At 42.4% G+C, this 22,460-nt stretch overlaps 2 protein-coding genes across 2 annotated transcripts in view; one reads left to right on the forward strand and one right to left on the reverse strand.

The window, feature by feature from the left end:
- The first annotated feature begins 4,827 nt into the window (after window positions 1–4,827).
- Window positions 4,828–13,229, forward strand: TMEM215 (transmembrane protein 215). Its single transcript, XM_068667343.1, has one exon. It carries the CDS (start codon window positions 5,687–5,689, stop codon window positions 6,407–6,409), a length of 723 nt encoding a protein of 240 aa, XP_068523444.1. The 5' UTR covers window positions 4,828–5,686; the 3' UTR covers window positions 6,410–13,229.
- A 1,473-nt stretch (window positions 13,230–14,702) lies between these two features.
- Window positions 14,703–22,460, reverse strand: part of LOC137848448 (atrial natriuretic peptide receptor 1-like) — a 38,529-nt gene continuing 30,771 nt past the window's right edge. Inside the window, exons 19-23 of the mRNA XM_068667573.1 lie at window positions 21,946–22,085; window positions 20,714–20,866; window positions 19,684–19,782; window positions 17,520–17,611; window positions 14,703–16,973 (exon numbers count right to left, since the gene is read on the reverse strand). Of these exons, the coding sequence (XP_068523674.1) occupies window positions 16,809–16,973; window positions 17,520–17,611; window positions 19,684–19,782; window positions 20,714–20,866; window positions 21,946–22,085 (649 nt within the window). The 3' untranslated portion in view covers window positions 14,703–16,808. The remainder of the gene's footprint in view (window positions 16,974–17,519; window positions 17,612–19,683; window positions 19,783–20,713; window positions 20,867–21,945; window positions 22,086–22,460) is intronic.

The raw sequence follows: 22,460 nt of genomic DNA on the forward strand, positions 1-22,460 counted from the left end.
AATGGCAAAGATCCAGTGTGGCACAAAGTAGTCAGAGGGGACGCAACAGGACTGTTCTGACAAAGATTTCAACTGTTCATACCTACAACAAGGGGTAATTAATAAATGAATAAATAATTAAATGCATTGTTTAAATGAGGTATTGAATAGGCCATTGAGCATGCCCACTCTCTTTTTCATTGGCTTCAAGTTTAGTTGGCTTGGCGAGTTCCAGACTTCCAGAGCCTGCAAATAACATGAAGTGCTAGTACTCTTTTGATTCAGCTCCCTTAGTTTGTCACCAATTTTCCCCAAAGAGACAGGAAGAATACCAGCAAGCCTCCCAGGGAGCACTTGTCATTTTGAGTGCCCTAATATGTGGTCAGTTCTACATGATTATGCTCAAAACTGTTTTAAAGGTTTTTCAGCACATCTGAAATCATTAGCTTCTTTTGTCGAGTTAGGTCAAAACAACCTGACATGAGCTATTTTCCCTCCCTCTCCACAGATGTGACTCCAATTAGAGACCCCTTTTAAGAAGTATAGCCTCAGTTTGCCGTGTTCTTTGGGATAAAGCAAGACACCTATTATTCGCCGTTATTCATAACATGCAGCGCTTGTCAGCGACTCCGCTGAGATTATTGCATCTTTTGTCTGAGCGGTTTTAGACAGAAGGCATAAAGTGTATTTAATCAGAAATATATTAAGGGGAAAAAGCACACCAGGCAGAGTGATACAGCTAAACATAATTCCCATTGAATTACATGGGCAGGGTATTTTTGCTCCTATGGAGAAAATTTACTGCCTGGTGCTGTGACTCATACAACAGCCCATACCTCTTCCAGAGCAACCCTAATGAAGTTCCCGAGGTCACCTCAAGACTGATGCATGACTCATTATCAAGATTTCTGAGCCCTGCTCCTGGTGTGCTGGCTCAGTAGCAAAGCACAAGCCCTTCAGGCATCTGCAACTTCCTTTTTGCCACTTGTTTCTAGAGAGGACCAGCTGTGCCCTACCACATCTGACGGACAGCCAACTGGCCAGCAAGCAGCAATCAAGCACAAATGATTGCCTGCAAACACCGTGACACGGGGGTATTACTGAACAGCCACAGTCTAAAAATCTTTCCTCAGGTGAGCTCCTTGTAACTGAGGACAAGAGGAGGCAGAGAACCACCTGTGGCTTTCAGAGGAGGGATGGGAGAGCTGTAAGGTCCTGCTAGACTGACCCCCAAAGTGATATACATGTAAATAAGAGGAGTTTGGTATGTGGAGCCAGGTTACCCACAAGCTCTTTCAAATGAAGAATAATGAAATATATTAAAATCAGCTATAAGTTGAGGAACACAGGGATGTCAGCACACTTTTGCACAGCACAGAGAAATTAGTAAGTACTTTCTTCTGCCAGCATGGCTGAGAAAAGACAATGTTAAAGAGCACTTGGAGATGGACTTGGCGTTCATCATCCACCTCCAGCACTGGCTACTTGATGGAGATAACAGGCTGGAAGGATGTGGTGAAGCAGCTCTTGAGCAGCTTTGAAGAGCGAGTGACCTCAGCAGAATGACACCAGCATGCTCAAGCTAATGGAGAGGCTCAAGTGTGTGCACAACGGCATCAGTGTAAGAGCTTGAAACTTGAGCATCCCTGCCCACACAGAACTTGTCAGCAAAGCAAATCCTGTGTTTCATATCCAAATTACAGCTGGGATGTACATGATCCCACATTCAGAAGTGGTATCAAGTTGTGTCAAGTTTTAGCATCACCACCGAGGTTAGAAGGTGGCGAGTCTCATTTTACCTGCAGTGTTACCAAGGGCTCCTGAACTCTCGTTATGGGATAGTCTGGACATTATAGATAGGCCAGCTGTCAGCTGTAATGTATTGACTTGAAACTACATCTCCCAGGTCTGTTTCCCTTTAGGATGCTAAAAAAAATATACTACACACTTTGCTCATCAGGTAGTTTTTTGTTTCACACAGCGTTCCCAACAGAAGTGGAAAACCAGGTCTGCAACAGAGAGGGTTCAGAGCAGGCTCAAGAAAGGAGTGCCAAGAAAATTTCTGTGTGTCCCTCAGCCAGTAGCCTTTTAATGACATCCATGCTGTCCTGATTTGTACCAAAAAAAAAGGTTTGAGGATTTCTACATTCCTGAGGAGGCAAGTGCTAAAAGCACTGGAGATAAAAAAAATTGGTGTCACCCCTGCCTGAGGGGTCTGGCCCTTTGGGAGAATGAGTTACTCCTGTATGGATGCACCAGGCTCGCAGCACTACTTGGGATCAGAGCTGCTGAAGACTCTCAGGTCTTTAACGTGTTAAAGTTCCCAACTTCCTAGCATATGTTCAACCTCATTTTATTCATTTGGGATTATTGCAGTTTATGTGTTTTACACGTGATGGGTCTGGTTGATGAAAAAGGGGGTTGTACACTTTTGGGTACAGGCTACATTTAATGGCTGAAGCTACAGTAGTTAGTGCACTTTGAACTAGCTCTTGATTTTAGACCCTTACTTCCAGTTTGAAACTAGCTGTAATTTGCAGTTTTCCAGCTTCTGCGCCATGGCCATAAGGAGCTGAGGCAGGTGACACCGCTGTAGTAGCTTTCAACTTGGGTAATGCTCAGAGATTTTACCAACACTGGCTATTTCTCTGAGCTGCAAACAGTGAGAGAGGGAGGCACATTACCTGATTAGCAGTTACACCAACGTGTTACATGGGACAGGAAAAGGGTTTTGTATCTAAACGAGCACATGGGGAAATGCACGTCGAACAAGCTGAAATCAGTGTCGCAGTCTGGGACATACTGGCTCACCATAATATCTCTGTTTATATAGGATATACAAATGTGATGACCCACGTCCAGCCTTTGAATCCTGCCTGCCCTGGTAGGGGAGATGTGGTGACCAAACCCCCAGACTTCTCCAAAAGTCTTTTCTAGAGAGACTGACCCAATCTGAGTCATCAAAAAAAAAAAAAAAAACAAGCTGGAAAATCACAAGCAAGAACACTTGTGTTTCTGAAGTCTGCTTCAGTTTTGCTTTGAATGAACAAAGTTATTGGTAACAGCATGAAGAGATGGTTAATGACCACTTCACCTACTCAATTAACAAGAAACAATCCTTTGAATTTTCAGTCACCGTGGTACTTAATCAAAAACTTTTGTGCAAGGAACCACAAGGGAGATGTGTTTCAGCCCACAGGAGTCAGATTTTTTTTCTCTATTTGTGACCAGGAAAGAAAGTTCAACTGTTTTCATTGCTGCTCCCCTGTGTAAGTGGATACTCAATGACCTCTTGATTTCTAGCATGGAAAGACGATTTTCGCAATTGAAGCATAATCCCCTGGAACAGGGTGATTGGTTTCCCATCTCCATCCTTCCCCAGAAAGCGTAAAATCTCCGTGCTGTTAGTCTGGGGAACCGTTTACAAAGGAACAAATTGGAGGCGTTTAGTTCCACCTTTGTCCTGACAGCTCCTGTAAGCATTTTCCTGCCTGCTAACATCCTCCTGCTCCAGAGTAGATGTTCTCTCTTCCATCTCAGTAACCCTGTCGCTTACCATTTGAAGAGCCATTTTTATTCCTGTTAGATCTTCTGACATGTACTGCTGTTCTTACAGTGTGTTTTCCCCTCCACTGATGCCACTAATGACATTTACATTTCTGTGTCATCTACTCAGGCGGTTTTCCTTTCCCTGACGGACCCTGATGAACGCCGTGACAGCTAATTGCTATTCCCAAAGAGCATAGTGTATTTCTTCTGCACATCATCAATTTTCCACCCAAAAAGAAGTCTGAGAACTATTCAAACGAGTGCAAGGGGAGGGGAGGAAAGGTCAGGGAGCAGGGACGGATGAGTTTCAAGGAATTTGCTACCGGCATAACCCTGCATTGCCTTCGCAGCTCTCCATCTCCGTGGGACAGACGGGCTGGAGCTTAATCTGTTCCCTTCATCCGAAGTTTAACAGAGGGGCAGAAAAGGCATTATTCACTCTAACGTGAGGACATGCGAGCTGTGTATCCAAATAACAGCAGATGGAAACAAGCAGCAAATTCTCGCTCCAGAAAATACAAGCCAAGAAGCCACAGCCGTTGCTCGCCCTGCAAAATCCTTGCTCGGCGGCAGGAGTCACCCTGTGCTGAAATCCGGCTGGGAGGCTTCAGGCTGAAGCCTTTAATGTCACGCACTTTTGTGGTGCTTCTCGGAGACCACGCTACTCCTGTCCAAGACATGGAAAACACAGAGATTGAGGGAGTTTTTTTATGGATAGTTTCCTAAGGGACTTGTTCAAAGGATGTTAGTTTGTTATGGGATCACTATTATCAATTTTCACCCAAACGCAGGCTGCTACCACCACTTCAAGCTCCCTCTCCAGGAAGCCTGAGTCCTGCTCCCTCACACCTGTGCTTCCTTCAAGTTAAGGCACCAAAGGCTCCACCACTTGACACCTTGCTTACCAGGGAAGAGCCAGGGAGGCAGAAGCTGTGACCTCTGCCCAGAGGACATCCTCAGACTTGCTGTCTGCAGGCAGTGTGGAAATCCACGGCGTGGGGGTGCTTTGTGTATGGTGTGCGGTGGGGAGGGTGCGTGAAGATGAGGGTCGGTGGTAGCGTTTTTAATGGGCTCTCTGAGCTTTGTGCATTCCTAATCTTGACAGCAAGTCGAGGAGAAGGGGTCACATTAATGGGGTAACTCACAGGAGCTGGGGATTCGCAGCTTGGTTCAGGATGCCCTCTTACTCCCTCAGAGGCTTTCTGGTGGCACTCCTTCCCACCTCCCACTGCCTCCACTCCGGGTGAAAGCATTTACTCCTTTACATCACCATTAAGTGTCGAAGCAACCTGCCAGAAAATGCTGGTGGGCTCCTCACTCCTCTCCACTTTCCCATGCACTTTGGGTCCTCTCCTGTGCTTGCTCACAGACACCGAACACAGCCAGCAACCCCAGCGTACGGCAGCACTTTGGCACCACGGGACCCCCAAACTGCACCCCAAAAGCCAGGCTGGGGTCTAGGAGGGGTGACAAAGGGGGTGGCCTTGGTCCTTGGGGTGGGAGCCCAGCATCTCCTAGGGTGCTGCTCCCTGCCTGCTCGTCCCCCGGTGACATTTGGGGCTGTGAATTGGGGGTCTTGGGGGAGGGAAGGGAGCTCAGCCCCGGCTTGTGTTGCCCATCGTGCGGGCGGGGGGGGGAGAGGGGAGTGTCCGAGGAACCCCCCCGCTGCTGTGTGCACCGGGACACCCCTAACACACCCCACACCAACCCTCCTAAAGCCGCCCCCCGCCCCACATCCCACCGACCCCGACCCCCGGCGGCAGCCCCCCGCGCCCGTGGGGGCGGTGCGCGTACTCACGGCGGGCGGGCGAGGAGGAGGAGGAGGAAGGAGAAGAAAAAGGGCAGGCATCCCTCCCGGCGCCCACCCCTCGCTTTTTTTTTTTTTTTTTGGCAGGCTCTGAGCCACCTCTCGTGGCACGGCCGAGCCCACCCGTGGCCGCCGTCACGCGTGGGAGGGCGCCGGGGCTTTGGAGAGGGGGGGACGGGGGGGGCGCTCCCTCCTTAGCCCGGCGGCCGGCGCAGCGCGGCGCAGAGCGGCTCGGGGAGGCAGGAGGAGGAAGGCAGGAGGCTCCCGGCCCCCGTGCCGCCGAGAAGAAGCCGTGCGAAACCCGTCCCAGCCGTCGGGGATCCTCCAGGGTCCCCTGGTAGGGCAGCGAGGATGGCGAGGACCATGAGACCCGACGACATCAACCCCCGGACGGGGCTGGTGGTGGCTCTGGTCAGCGTCTTCCTGGTGTTCGGCTTCATGTTCACCGTGTCCGGCATCAAGGGGGAGACGCTGGGGGACATCCCGCTGCTGGCCATCGGGCCGGCCATCTGCCTGCCGGGCATCGCTGCCATCGCGCTCACCAGGAAGACTGACGGCTGCACCAAGTGGCCCAAGAACAAGTGCCCGTGCTGCAAGCAAGGCAGGGACCGCGATGTGATGGAGCTGCTGAGGACGCCCTCGGACCTGGAGTCCGGCAAGGGGAGCTGCGACGAGCTGGCCAAGAAGGTGTACCACAAGGACCGCAGGGCACCGCGCAGCGAGGACTCGGTGTCCATCTGCACCACCACCACCACCACCACCACGGCGGGGGAGTGCAAGAGCCTCATCAGGAAGGTGGACCAGGAGGAGATGCTGAGATACCTGGAGACCTGCTACCCGGAGATGCCAGGGAACGTGTTTGTGGGAGACGGCTCCACGTACAGTGCCTTGGAGAAGACGAGCTCTTCTCCCACCAGGGACAGCGATGCTTGCCCAGACGTTGAAGACAACATTTTTGTTGCTCCTAAGGACAGCATCATCGTCTGCTCCTACAAGGAGAACAGCCCTTATGACAGATACTGTTGTTACATAAACCCTACCGGAGTCGCCTCAGACCAGGAGACCATAGTGTGAACAATGCATACTTTATATATATGTACGTATTCATACAAAAACTACAGCTCCAACTTCTTGATAGGGGATAATATAGCTGACTGCACTGCATGGGACAATCCTGATACTATTACAATTTAACCTGGTATGTGACTGATACTCAAACCTTTTGTGCCTGAAATACTCTTTCTGTAAGTAAACAAGCATGTTTAAAGGTTAAAGAATTCACTTTTTCATTTTGAGGGAAAAAAAAAAATCCATTATAGTTTTACTTTCTCCCCTCCTCTCCCTTTTGTTTTCCTGCTGTCTGTGGTACACGAGCCCATAGACACGCTGGCAGGAGGTCAGCTGGGAGCAGGAGCTGAGTCAAAACTCTGGAGCTGTCTGTAGGAAACTCTGTGGTGCTCTTGGTACATCCTGTCAATAGTGTCCTCTTGCTTTCGGGAGGGACTGAGAGGTGCCAGCATGCCCTCAAACAGCTGACCGATGTTAGGGAGCCTGGAAGCATTTTTTCCCTTCCTTCTCCTTCCTGGCAGGATTTTACTTTCCTCTGTTTCAAGGTGTCGATGTGCCGACCCTGTGGGCTCTTCTGGAAGTCTCCTAGGAGCTAGATGAGCTCGGGGGAGATTTCAAAGACTAAGCTGTCATCAGTGGCACGAAAAGTACAGGTTTTAGCTCTGTTCCTTACTGGTATTGAGTTCACTGGGACGTGCATAACACGTTTGGATTTTCAAGGCATACTTGACAAGGGGATTACAACATGATCATGACACAGTTCTTGCAGATGTCAGTGGACTCAGGATCTTAAAAAAAAATGATTCCAGTACTTTTTAGGGAATATTCCAGTACTTCTAGGGAATAGACTTGCATGGGTTTTGTTGAGAGCTGGATCTGACTCTTTGGAAAATGTCATTTTCATGTGCCTTTTCTAAACTGCCAGATGTTTCTCTGCAGCTCATGAGTGGTTACAGTTCACACAGGAGCTGAGGGAGCAGAGGACCTGGCTGGCAGAGTTTTTTGTTAACTACTTGTGGATATACAGCATGAGACGTATGAAGTGAGTAATGAGGATTAATTCAAACTCTGAGCCTGCGGCTTACATACAGCAATGCAAATCCTGCCTCTTCTCCCCAGCAGAAAATTGCATGTTCCATGTAGTGTACAAAATTTTATCTGGCAGCTATGTAGATAATAGAGACGCGACCTTGTGTGATGTGTACGCTAAACAGCTACTCTAAGGGTTAAGCTCTTAGGGTCGTGGTTTCTAAAACATGGAGTAATTTGCTAGCATCTCACAAAGTCTCAGTCCCTGTAACTCAACTCTCAGACCTACTTTGAATAGTTCCTCTGTGACGGCAGTGTTTGTAACTGTTCTTACTTCACCTACTTTCGATCGACCGTAAGTTGCAGCAGACAAACACTTTGAATTATCAGCATAAGAAAGAAGACAGAGTCTTTCTCTTGTAGCACCCAGAAATGCCATGTAGAAAGTGGCAAAGAACTTTCCACTGAAAGGAGCCACTCTTTGCAGCCTGTGGAACTGATGGGGAAGCAGAGGGCAACTTTACACGTCCCCTAGTTATCTGCTTGGAAACTTGATTGTTGTTGCCAACTTCTTATAGACTAACAGACTCTGAAGAGGTTTTCAAAAGGGGGAAATACATTTTTTTTATGGAAGGTTTCTTTTTGTCAGACCAAATGAGATGTTACATTTCTGCTGTGGCCAAGCTTTAATGGGACATCTGAAGTCTATTAGGAGAAGTTAAAAAAAAATAAAAAAATAAAAAATGCTATCTCGTCTGAGCCAGGTAAAGCCTCTTAATAGGTGGTTACAGGGCAGCTTTGCTGCTCTGGAATACATTAACAGTGCTGTGGGAATGAAAAAACTCTGTGCAACCCACGTTTCATACACAGAGCAAAGGAATTTCACAAAAAGAGACCATCTACCAGAAGCGCCGAGCTCCCATGTCCAGATAAAAGCTCTCTGTCGTTGTCAGACAGGCTTTCTCCTGCAGGCTCAATCGCTGCAGGATTTTACTCTGCAACGTACAGAAGCAGCTCTTTGATGGCATGGGAAAATCTTATCTTGTAACCTCTGAAGTCAACAGCTGAGCTGCTGCTCAGGTACATGATTAGGAATGGGGTCTTTAATCTCTTTCTGTTCCTAGGGGACACAGGTGAGGGTCTCACCCAGCCCCTGGAGATCAGACCCACCGAGGGGAAGCATGCTGCCAGGTAGCTGAATGCTGCCTTTGCCAGGGCTGTGAGCAATCCTTTAGCATTGCATAATAGAGCAAAGCATCAGCCCGCTGGGAGCCTAGATTTGTACAGTTCTGCAAATATATATAGGAAGAGGTCAAGTTTTTTTTGTTTTTTTTTTTTTTTTCCATTTTGTCTAGGATTAGATGTTCTCTGTCAAAAGTTATATGGGGTTTTGCAAGGCAAGACAGCAAACCCTAGTGACAAATGGAACAGTAAATACGTAACTTGAGATGCTGCCGTGCAGATCTGAGGCATCTGCTTTATTTCCTTTCTGAATCTAAAACCTAAAGAAAATCTGTATTAAACCCAAGTTTATTGGGAACAAAATTTTCCCTCAACATAGAGACAGACATAAAAAATGTACGTTTAGAGCACATTTATACGCAATGTCTTTCCTCCATTGAATTAGCTGAGGTACGACTTTACAACAAAATATAACTTTGAGCAATGTTTCTAGGCTAATCCAGCATAATCCACTACAGGGCTTTTTTCTGAACATGTGAGAGTTTGAAGTTAAATAAATATAGTTGTACTGCCTCTGAAATCCCAATCTCTATGATTTTTTCCTTTCTTTTCTGCTAGCTAAGCAGAGAATGAAATGGTAATTGATGAATTTGGCCATTTAAAACCAAAGCTTTTTTTTCCCCCCCACAAAGTGAGCATTTTTCATACACTATAGTTTTGCCAGTAAAAATCCACTGCTTATTTGATCAAAGACAGCATGACAGCAGCCTCAGGGTTTTTATGCAGATAACATGTCCAGGCCTGAGAATTATTGAGGATTTATTTTCATTCAGCTCATGTGCTTTCTTCTGATGGCTGCTAGAACTTGTAGGGCCAGTGCTGATCCTGGAACAAGCAGCAATAATTATGTTGCTTTTCAGAGGCAGCTGCTGCTTGTCCTGAATCTGAAATTGGCTCCAGGATACCACAGTTTTGGGTGCGATTCCAAGCCATGACCTGGCGATGAGAGCTGCTTTCTATCCTTGCTAACTTTATAATTTCTCTGGGTTTAAATTCTCCCCTCAGTGCTGTTCTCCAAAGAAGGCACTTGTAGTGGAGCTCTGTTTGTGGTCCTGTTGAGGTCAATGGCTGCACATTGCTTGGTCTTACCCTAGGGCATATTTTAGCATTTAAGGAAAGACAGTGATTTAGACACTCCGAGGTTCCTAAAATATATAATTAAGTCGGTTTTAGACTAGAAGTTATCATAGTGCTACAGTGGAGTTTACCTTCTTTTAAGAAACCATGTGACAAATCAGCTGTATTCAGGACAGTTTTGTCCTGCCTTGTTTCGATATCCATGGGCAGAAGTAGCATTTTTACAGCCATATGAGCTGATCATTGCAAAGCCTTTAGCAGGAAATTGGGATTTTTAATCAGCGTGTGGCTTGTCCCTCTTGAGAAGTAAACAATAGCTGGTGCTTTCTGACCAGAACCAAGTGAGTGGGAGGTGAGCATCCCTCAGGACCAGTGTTTCATTCCTGATCTGAGTTGAGCAGAAATTGCCTTCCCACAGGCAGTTTTTCCTCCCCATCTGATGAAAACTGACTGCAGTCCCAGCTCCAGCGAGCATTTATCACGTTGCAATTAGCAGAGTAACAGGCACTATGACCCCCTCTCTGCAGATCTGATACATGACAGGACTGTTTGCAGGGAGAGCTCCTGCTCTTGACCAGAGTGGTAGAATCTCAGCCCGCAGCATCGACCCAATGTAAGAGACATCTACTAAATCATAAGTGCTTGCAGCACAGGCCTAGGATTTTGCATCTCTGTGTGTGTGAATGAACGCCTTTCATTCTAAAGATGCTGTAGACATGGGTTAAGGAGGGGCGGCTGTCACCCCTCAAAATCTCAGCCTGATTTTCATGAGCATTTAGGAACTATATTCATTTGCAGAGCACAGCCTGCACTCAGACACTGGACTCTCAACATGTTGCCAGTAAATACATCATGCTGGAGAATGCAGTTTGGACAAGGAGCAATTTTCTGAATCCTGAAAGGTTTCTATGTAAATACTGTTATCAATAGTATTAAAATGTTTAGTTTTTTTTTTCTTGATATGTAGGCTAGAGCAATTTTCTTGACACATTCTTGACACACAGCATGGGGCATCAGCTGCAAAGCAGCTTTGCTGAGCCTGTTTGTAACCTGCAGCCAGTCCAAACGTGATGCTTGCTGGGACAACTAGGTACGTTTGTTACTTGTCTGGTGTTATCAGCACTTTTATGTCTTGTGTTCTCAAGCAACGCAGAGACCAAGTCTAGAGTTCACTTGTAATGCTTTCTGGCAAACTTTCATCAGTAAACATTGCCTTTAGTTTATCAGTCCTCTCAGAGGAGGAATGTCAGACCCCGTATTTCTTTACCAGAGAGGAAGGTCCAGCTATCACTGCTTTTTAAACCATTTGCCACTTTCTCTTGAGAATAGTTGCGAGGACCTTTCCTGACTATCCTATTGTCAGATGCCTGCAGAGAGGTTTATTCTCATTTCTTAGAAACACTGCATCATGCATAGGTGTACATATGTCAACCACTTGTTTGCAAGAGCAGGTAACAGGATGCACAGAGATAAATCCATTTGAGATCTACACACGGGACCCCCAGTCTTTCAGACAGCTCACATCAATTTTCTGCCTCTACCCTATTGCTGCTATCCTGAAAGTTTGAAAATCATATTCTTTACAATAAGAGAATCTTTCAAAAAATCCCTATATTGTGGCTCTTTAAGGACATAGTTCTTCCAGCAGGATACGGATTTTGAATGTCCCAGTACCATGTTTTGTCATAGCCCCTTTGAAATTGTGGCATCATTACCAGTAGAAAATTCAGATTTTCCACTCTTTTGCATCCAGCAATTCCCCAAATCCTTGGTAAAAGCCTTGAGCCCTTGGTTAGTTCCGCTAGATTTAGTATTAGTATCTTTTCAACATACAGTTTCATTACTTAGGGAATGGAAAAGGGGTGAACATTTTGAAAATCTGACTCTGTACCTTAAAAAAAAAAAAAAAAGAAAAAAAAATATTCTTGAAAGCAGAAGAGACCAAAAAGGTTTCACAGACAGTATTGCATTACTGAGCTATATTCTAGTCCCATAAAAAATAAGTCTAATGCATGTAGCAGGGGTCTGATGCCAGGAATGCCAATTTGTCTTCAGATCTCATCAAACCACATTTACACATGATTGTATTTGACCATGAAATGCAGCGATAACCATTACCAATTGTGCCCAATCAAGCACAAAATGAGGCAATGACAGTAGCTTTGTTTTTAACATTCACTGGCTAGGAAGAACCTGTTCCCTTGCCACAGAAATACAAGGTAAAATTCCAAAAGGTGTTCAAAGAAAAAAAAAAACGTAGAGCTTCAAGGTCAAACTCAGTGAAATATAGAAACTGTTAAATCCAACACTACAAGTTAGTTTCAAAAAGGGTACATATGTGCATAAGAACTAGGGCAGTGCAAAAATGGGGTAAAAATACAGAAGGTGGTGTAGCATGGTTCCCTTACTCACTGTCCGAACCAGAGGGCTGTGATTAGTATGTTATGGGACTCTAAATGACACCATATGGACTCGTGTATGCTCATTGGAAGTTTTAATTATCAGGGTTCCCACACCACCAAAAAAAAAATATCTCACATTTCAAAATTATTACTTCATACCTCTATATCAGAAAGTGCATTTTTAATAGGTTTTAAATTAGGAAGGGAGGGAATTTTCCCCCACTTTCCCTGGAGAGAACATTCAGTTGCAAATGATTTTATCTTTGTATTCCTTGCTAGAATGTAATAATGTTTAATCCAGTGTTTTGTACTGCCTGGTGTGAGGTAGGGCACAATCGAGACAGGAGTTAGGAAGACAGAGTACTCATTACCCGAAAAGCAGATGTTAGCCAGCTGGAGAATAATCAGAATAAACTTGCATAGCTTTGCCTTTTTACTGCTTTGAAAGGACAGCCCCAGAAAGACACTCTTTAAAAACCAAAGACTTAACTATGGAGGTCAGTTGAGATGGAAGGGCTATTAATTACTATCGGGGATCTAAGTGGGGTGGGAGAGAGAGACGACTACCTGCTCTGCGTCCTGGGGAACCTCATGACAATCTCTTCCTCAGACCCGACCTTCAAGACACCACACAGTCGCTGACTCCATCGTTAGGCTCAGCACTCATACTATGCCCTTGTACTGTTTTTCATTCCACCTGATTTCCTTTCATTTTCTTTAAACAAACCGATGTTTCTGATCTCACTTCATAGCTGTAGGAAGAAGCAGACAGCTTTTCTGTTTACGCTAAAAGGAGCATGGAACTGGAGATATCTGCAAATATCAATAGCAAACTAAAAAAAAAGATATTTGCTGGGGATAAAGACTAATTTTTCAGTGGCAAAACACAGTCTCTTTCCAATGTAAATGGTTTGAAAAAAAGTCTAGGAAGTTTTACACCTTTAAATACATCAACCATTTTTTTTAACTTGTTGCAACTTTTTTAAATGTTGTGGTTGTTCAATCTATTCCTCAACATTCAAAATGAAAAAAAAAAGTGATGGTTTATCAATCCAATTAAAGACTTTCTTAAGTCATTTTTTTGTGTTATGAGATTTATTTAAAGTACATGCCTGCGTCCTCACCTGCATGTAGATCGGGCTGCAATGAGCAATAATCATACAATAAACAAACAATAAGACACACAAACTTTTCATAAGATTACCACATCATGAATACATAATGGAACATTATCCATTGCATTATGTTCCATAACTGTAGACACTGAAAGACTGGGATGTGAATCTCTGCAGATTTAACACATCTCATAGATGTGCATCATGCTGCTTGTCAGACTTCACAGTGACCAGACAGCAATCACTCGACAGCTTTTCTGCATTGCCATGGTCACGAGGACTTTAGGCAGCAGCTTCCAGGGGAGCCACAACACCTCTCTGTATTTCTCAGGCAGTGAGAAAAACTGGGAGCTATAGCAGAACCCTCTGGAGAGCTGAATTTCAGTAGCATTTGTCTCAAGTGAATCCCCACACAAGTATATAGATTTAGAGCAGCAGAATGGGACAGCATTTTTGTTTTGCAGGTGATACAAAGACCACATTGCCCTTGTATCTGAAGTTTCATGTTGACAACCATCCTGTGTTCCCTCAGTGGGATCACACTTGAGATGTCTGCAGTGTTCAAACCTGAGACACTTCTAATAAAGATGTCAACAGTTTTGTGACTTTATATTGGATATTGATTTGCACTAATGTCTCCTTATATAGTTATATTTATAACCATAATATTTATATATATATTATATATATATATACGTATTTATATGTATGTGTGGCCACAATACAGAGAAAATAATAATAATAATAAATCTCTGCAGTTATGTCATCCCCAGAAGGTAAAAGCAAGGCAATCTCACAGGCTTTATGCTGCAGCCACCTTTGCTGAGCTAGCTGTGTAGTACAACCTCTGCAGATTGCTGCATTTTATATAATGCCTGATAAAATCTGTGTAACTCTGTAGTGCACACGTCCCTGTAACTTGCCTGTTGTTTTGGTAGGTGGCAATGAAATACGGCTGTAGGCATCGACAGCAGCTTTCAAAAGTCTTGAGTTAAATCTTACGTACTTGCCAGTTGACTGAGGACACTTCAGTTTGTATCCGTAACTTTCATTACTTCTATATTCTAGAAAATGAACAGTAGTATCACAGTCAGCCAACAAATAACACTAATGAGGACTACTGTTTGAAGTCTCAGGAGAGATACCACAGATTCAACAGAACTTAATAATCTCATTCTGGAGATACTCTCTTGAAGAGACAGTGAAAAAACTGAGAGTTAGAATGGCACTGGTGCTCCCTGAGCTGTACCTCTTTTGCAAATAGCCATACAGACTCCAAGCCTCTTGAAGTCAACAGGAGTCTGTCCATTATCATCAGCAGAATTTGAATACTACCCAAGGACATACCCATGGTGGAGGCTGTCCATCCAACAAGATTGCTAATGGTCACTCAGAATTCATTTATATGTAGAAAACTTTAGACTCAGAACACATTCGTTTTTAAGCTTTTAATTCCGAAAACATTAAAAGAAAGCAGATGAGTTAAAACTGCAATGCTTCTACAGATGAACATATAACAAAGTGCATGCTTTCACATTCATATTTGATAAAAGATCCTTTGATATGCATCTTTCTAGTAAGAAAAGAAAGCATGCTAACTCATTAAAGGGATAATGTAAATTAGATTATACACCATGCAGTACTACTACATGCTGAGAGTTTCAAAATATCTAGGTATAACTGGGATAAAGAAAATGTTTTTATTAAAAGTCAGCACTATACTCTGGACAACTGAATGGTTTATTTTGCTAAGATTACAAATCGGGTAACTTTACTGCACCAGGTACTAATACAAGAATCAAAAATAGAGAAAGGAACTTTTCAAGTTTAGAAAAAAATACGAAATGAAAAATGAAAATTCAACTTTTTAAAAATTAGGACAGGTTCCATGTTGGGATCTCACGTTCTAAGATCAGCTCTCTGCATGTTCCTTGCCAAGATCGCTGGTATTCCCACAGATTTCTGAGACAAAATTTCACTCAGGATGTTTTTGTTTGTTTGTTTGTTTGTTTGTTTTGTTTTGTTTTGTTTTATTATTATTATTTCCAATAAGTCTTCTGTAATGCAAAAAGATTTAGGTTTCCACTTCCATTAAGCACCTTGGAAAAATCTAATGCTATTGCTGCATTAACTTCCCACAGAAGCTGAAGAAGGAGCGGTAACGTCAACCTCTTCTCACTACCACACACAAATATTCAACATTAAAACTATGCTGACTTCATGGGATCATGGGCAATTCTTCAGCTGCTTGCTTGAGTTACACAAATTTACAGACAAAAAACCTGCTTTTATATATATGTTTTTGTAAATGTACCTAGAATCAGGAACAGACTGGAGGGTAAGGAAGCAGAAAAAGGAGAGTAAATGCTGCCATGTCACCTATAGCCCTTCCTTTTCACCTCCTCCCAGTCAGGTTTGGCCAGTCCAGATGGTGTTATGGTGGAACTGCTGTGACTATGCTTTCCTCACCTATTTTACATATATAATTCTGTTGCACTTTTAATCAGTTCACCTGGACTGCCCAAACTCTTCAAAAATATATTAGCCTTGGAAGGTTATCTACTGCCATAAATTGAACCCTAAAAAGTACAGGCAGGGTTTACCATGCATACACTTTTTCTTTAAAGAAAGTCAATACCAGCAATGCTTACAGACCATGTTCATCAACAGATTACTCCACTTGTAGTAATGCGTCTCTCTTTACAGGAAATGCTTGTTCAGGAATGACCTTTTCTAAACTGTGTCCTAAATTACACTGTGACTCAGAGGCCTGCCTGATTTCACAGTCAGATAACTAGCCAGCAATAGGGGGTTCACAGCCACTTTAGTCAAAGCAACCCCATAATACAAGCTAATGTTAAGTGTAGTTTTTCAGAGAGGTCCCAGAGCAGCCGAAGACAAGGGCAGCTGTAATGGACTCTCCTCTGTTTAACAGCTTGAAATACTTTCCATCACTCTCCTTAGGTTTACAGATCTCTCTACAAAGATGGAAAGTATTGCTGAGTGTTGAATCTATGGAACTACCCCAGACTTTCTTACCATTCTTCTTCCTGTGCTCCAGGCCATGGTGATGACATTAAAGCACGAATCCAAATTCTCATTTGTGCCTGTATCCACTATGGTTGCACTGCTTCATTCCCTCTATGACTTGGCCTTGTTTTCTATCACAATCTACATATCATTTTTTCCTTTCTCACCACAAAACCAATCACACCCACAAGGTTTATCATACTACTAAACAGCAACACTACTCCATCTGTTTCTTTACTGTCAGAGCCGCTACAGGCTTGAATGTCCAGCCGACCTGCTGTGAAGCGATGGATGCTACTTGCAAGGCATAACCCAGTAACGCCCAGGGTTTTTGTTGTTTTGTTTTGTTTTTTATCTTGAAAGAAGGATGGAAGAGGAACACCAGTGAATAAAATCTAGGCTAATACAACCACGAGGCCAGAGGAACACACTATCTATTTTCTTACTTTCTAAACCAGCAGGGTCATCTAACAGGCTGAAAGCAGTATGGATCTTGGGGTCAGTGAGAGGCTAGTAAGCAGGATTTGAGAGAGAATCACCCTGAAAGACACCTGGTATTAAACTAAACGAAGTTCTGTTGGGATCTTGAAAAGTCACAGATGGGCTGGGGACTTCCTTCTGGGTGGCAGAGGCTTTCTTACCTTCAAGCCAGTAAGTTACCATGTCTCCTTTTCCCTGAGGAAGAGAATGAATAACACCCATCATTTGTGTAATAATCTTCTAATTTCACCTTAAAGTAAGTCCCAAAAGGAAGCTGATGTGCATGTCAGCCATTTTACACATAGGAAAACAGGCACAAAACCTTGCCTTGAAAAACCGTGCTGTAATGGAAGTCCCATTCAAAACTAGTTCCAGATTATAATATTCTTATGGAAGACTAGTCTTATGGAAGTGTTATTATTTATTATTACTAGTCTTATGGAAGACTTCTTATGGAAGTGTTATTATTTATATTTTCTCTTAATTAACATATTTGATTTCAATAAGGAATGACTTGCCAAGTAGTACTTCCAAGTTGGGCTTAGTCCCTTACTCTCTGAATTATCAGGGTTGTCCTTTAACAAGGTCCTGATTTAAAGCCTAAGGCCCTCTTTTAAGAGTCAGGAAATAAAACCCACAGATTTTGAGACACAGAGGAGTGCATGGGTTAAAATTCAGGAACTCCAGAGTACTTTCACACTCTCCTCTCTGAAAAGCTGAGTATAAACGTTGCATACACACCTTGACTTGTAAATTCCCACGGCATACTAACACATACTCTCCAATCTGCTCCAACAGCTGGTATGCACTTGAACTGCACTGTATTTTAAGAGCTGGAAAAAGAGACAATTGTCATATTGTTGTAATGATTTAACCATTCAAGACAGACACATATCCCTCTGCATGCAAAAGACTTCAAGGCTCATTAATGAACTTCCTCTTGCTTTTTTCATGTCTTTGCTGTCATTCCTCTGTTATTTGAAATGTTCACACACAAGCTCCAATATCCTGGCCTCTTTGTGAGGGCATCTCGGGACAAATACATGGCTGTCCGCAAACTCTACTCTTCACATCCTGCATCCAATATTATTTTTCTACTCCTCATAGCCACCTGACTGAAATTACTGACAAGCACCCTTTTCATCTAGTGAAGAAAGCTCTACACACGTAGTTTTACATCATGGTTGATAAAAACCCAGCACTGCCTTCACACAAAATGTTTTCAGCAAAGTCTAACCATAAAGGAAAATGCCATTCTTGCTCTGTCTCCAAGCCTGTGAATAAAAACAGTGGTAAGAGATAATACTATGATACTTCCACTATTTCTTTATCTATTTATCTATTTATTTTTGACAATTTTTTTTTTATTTAGCTGAGAAACTTAGGCTGATTGCCTTTTGCAAATGAGAGAACAAAGATCAAAGAGGAGGACAGATAGTATGAGTTCAGAATACTCCTGCTTTTGGGAAAAAAAAAAAAAAAGGCAGATTTTTGCACAAAATTTTTTTTTGCACAATGTGCAAAAATCTGCCCCCAAATCTTTTATTTTCCTTTATTTTTTATTTTATTTTTTATTTTTATTTATTTTTTTCTTCTTTATGAAATACATACAGAACAAAAAATGAAATACCAAGAATGATGGAAGTAGATTTTGAAATCATCACTTTTAAAACACTTTCAATGAGACCATACAACGAGCCTAAAAAGAGGATGAGGAGAAGAGGAGCTTTTGGGGAGAGTGACGGGAGGAAAAATGCTGCATGTGTTCCACTCTAGCATTTGCTTTGGAAAAAAATGTTTATAATGGTAAGAAGGAACAGATTTGGCTTGATTCTCAAATCCCCAGGCTAATCCTCCAAAGGCATGATGTAGGACCACTCTTCTGCCTTCCTGCTTTGTTTTTAATGGATCATGCAAAATACTGAGGATCACTTACTATCCTAAAATTAAATTTGACAACACCTCAGATTTTGCCTAATTCATAAATTCATTTTAGAAAGCATCACAATATAAGCCATAAAACTATTTAGCTTCATTTCATGATTGAAAGAAACAAAAACATGGCATCCATGACGTCTGGCCTTGATTCATTCCCTCATTCTTTTTTATTTTATTTTATTTTATTTTATTTTATTTTATTTTATTTTATTTTATTTTATTTTATTTTATTTTATTTTATTTTATTTTATTTTATTTTATTTTATTTTATTTTATTTTATTTTATTTTATTTTATTTTATTTTCCAGTTATTATTGTTCAGGCTAAAATATTTCAGAAGCTGAGATTCAGATACTCGTACTGGCTAAAAATAAAGCTTGTTAGCTGTACATGGGGTCCTGTTATCCCCTGGGAAGAAGTGAGGATACCTCTGTGGTTTAAGGTACAGAGATTTCTGTCTAATCTCTTTTTTTGGGTCTAATCTCTTTTTTTGGGGGGAGGGGGGAAGCACATATATAACCTTCTATATTGGCTAAAGACAGACACAGCTCCCTTGGCATCTTACTGTCTCCTGTGTTCTTCATGGAACAAAAGTTATCAATTAAAAATAGGATTCATGAAAATATTTTTCTTATAAACACAGCTGGGTACAAGGAAAGAATATGAACAGTTAACCTACACGTTTAACTCTTTCTTTTATCTTCTCTAAAATCTGATTCTTGTACACCATTTCTTATTGCAGAGAACTGTAAAGCCATGAAAATCCCCCTCTAAGACTTGGGAAATTGAGGGCATGGTTACAAAGGTTGTAGAGAACATCTGCAAATTTGGCTACAGAAACCAACACCATCCTTACAGAACTTGCAGTCATTGAAATAGGACAGGACTTGACATTTCTCAGCATAACATTTCTGCAGTACTCATTAAGGGGTGGTCAGAACTGCACCTGCAGATTGCAGCTTGATACCTTCACTGGTAGATTCCATCCTGGAAGCTGTGTTCACAGTATCTCCAAACAAACAATACCGTGGCATTTTGGTCCCAACAACCCCAGCTACAACTGCCCCTGTTAATAAAATAAAATATGTTGTGTTTTCAAATCACATACTTAGCCACGGAGACTCCTGGCTGCTTCCTACATTTCCTTATATCCCATTTATTAACATGATAAGGAAGAAATGGCAGTACTATCTTGGATGGATTATACATCATGTTTGCAGATGGCTTGCAGAGAGCCATGAAGGGAATGGCAAAAGGGCATCAAAAGAGAATAGTGGAGGAAGTAAGGATGGGATGGACGTATCATGCATGAGTTTCTGCACCTGCAGAAATCATTTTTCAACACTACAAAAGAATATTTTGTAGGACAGGGAGATAGGAATGCTCACAGTAGGAGCTGCCCACAAAACATCCTCTAGTCATATGGAAAAGTGAGAATAGGAAACAACCTGCTCTTGCTGACGGCAGCAAATGACCATGTGCTTCAAATATTAGTTTTGATTGCTTCATGTCAGCCCCAGGGAATTTGAAATGCAGAAGATCTGATCTTTGCTGAGATAACATAAGCCACTCAACTTGCAGATGCTGAGCTGCACAATACATGTCCAACTCTGTCTATCAAAAAGGAGCTGCAATCACATATCAGCTTAGAGCAGGGAGCCAGGAGTCTGAGAGCAAAGGCTAGAACAAAGACTGAAGAAGCAACTCACTGTTCTGAGAACAGAACGGATGAAAAGGACAAGTAACAGACACACAATGCAGTCCACACTTAGATCAGTACATTAAAGTACTGGGGCCATGCTGTCTTTCCAGTTTTGGATTCCACACTGTTTTCCCAAAGTTGCATGTACCCAATAACCTACTCTGCTGGTATGACCTCTATAAGGTGCTCCATCCCATGTCAGGAAATTTGCTTCATTTTTAAATGGAGAGGAAATGACAGTACAGAAACATTTGTTAAACCAGAGGGGGATTCTTTCACAGCCCTCTCAACATACCTGAATGTATTCCTGCTCTTATCTTTAGGAGGGTGTTGGGCTTGTGTGGGATCTTAAATGTCTTGCAGACGGTCACAAGGTCTAAAGCCATGCTTGCGATCTCTCCAGCATGAAGGATCCCATTCTCTCTGGGTACTCCTGACACTACCATATCTTTAAATAACAATGGAACTCTGTTAACGTTTGAATTACACACATAATTACCAGTTGCTGCTAAGTTAGAAAAAAATAAAAGCACTATTTCTTAATATCCTGAGGCACAGCTATACCTGCTGTGCAGAGACAGACAGAAACAAGAAGTACAGAGCAACATCTCATGTATGTAATTACACTGCCTCTGAAAAACAGTGGATTTCGATCTTACTTGTCATAAGGCATATCCCTCTCTCCCTCTACTGAGGATCTTTGGATCTTTCAAATGGGACAGATATTGGGCAAGTGGCTGCTTAATACCTTTTGTCTTTGGGTATATGATTCCCACCAGACTCTGTTCTATACCTACTGGCAGCGACTCTTACTATGTGGGTGAAGAAACATGTCTCTTCAGGATTCCTCAGGTGCATTTTTTCAAGAATTCTGTGCTCTATAAAGAGTTCAATCAAAAATCTAGCTTTTTTTTTTTGTTTGGTTTGTTTTGTTTTAATTCTCCACCAGCTAAAGAATTCCTGTTTGTCTCATCCAAAACTGCTGGATTCTGCTGGGTTTTGGATGAAACTCAGCTATAATGGTAGTCAGGTGCCAGAAGGTTTCTATAATGGCAATTAAAATGCTGTTTTCCTAAAAATCCAACAGGAATAGGCAGCCAAACCCACATAGACTATTGCTGTCTTTGAACAAAGACAGATATAGTATAGCTTAGAGAATGTCATTTATGTTCACATGCAGAAGATAAACTTTTCAGTCTTGTTCCTGTGAAACAGAAGTTTCCAATTGGGATTAGTCAGTTGCCAAGGTTTAAATTCAGACCTTGCAGGTCATAGGAACGAAATAAACATCAGGGATTGTTCACTCAGCCCAAACATCCCATCCATGACATTCACCAACTGTAGAACTGATTAAATGTATGTAGGAAAATGTTCCTAAAGACTGCTAAGGCTGTGCTAGGACTTCTGCCCCGATTGTTTTGTGTCTTCTCAGTGGCAATAAGCTTTGCAAATCTCCTTCACCTGTTCTTAATTGTCATCAGTCTCTACGCTGATGTCCCATCATTGTCCACAATTCAAGGAACTTACAGGCATCTCCTATTGTCTCCACCTTATAGACATCATAGTTATCTATGATTTCATCAAAAGCGGTATAAAGCTTGTTCAAGAGATCTACCACTTGATAAGGTGTGCTGCTGCTGGAAAGCTGAGTGAAGCCAACTATGTCACTGTAAAACACAACAAAAAGCACATAGCCACTGTCTTAACCACAACAAACTGATAATCCCAGGCACACAGTAATAATTTCTCAATTGAATTAACTCAACATTTTTTTTGTGGTTTTTTTTTTTTTTAGTATTTCTTTGGCTGAGGATCTTACAGAATAGTTATATCTTCAAACATTTGCTTAAAATGAAGATAAATGCCTCCCATTTAAAAGGACTGACTGAACTAAGTCTTTCTGCTTACAAATGGAGTAAACTGTCTTTTTCGTTGTTGGTGGTAGGGTTTGTTTGTTTGTTTTTACAGCTAGACTTTAATCTCTCAAAGACTACTTAGTCTTCAATTTTAGTTTATGTACAAATGAAGAAAGATAACTTAAT

This window comes from Anas acuta, chromosome Z (genome assembly GCF_963932015.1).
Source record: "Anas acuta chromosome Z, bAnaAcu1.1, whole genome shotgun sequence".
Taxonomy (NCBI): Eukaryota; Metazoa; Chordata; class Aves; order Anseriformes; family Anatidae; genus Anas; species Anas acuta.

Excerpts from the sequence above, each read along its gene's own strand:
- TMEM215 (XM_068667343.1), top strand. The coding sequence starts at position 5,687 with ATGGCGAGGACCATGAGACCCGACGACATCAACCCCCGGACGGGGCTG.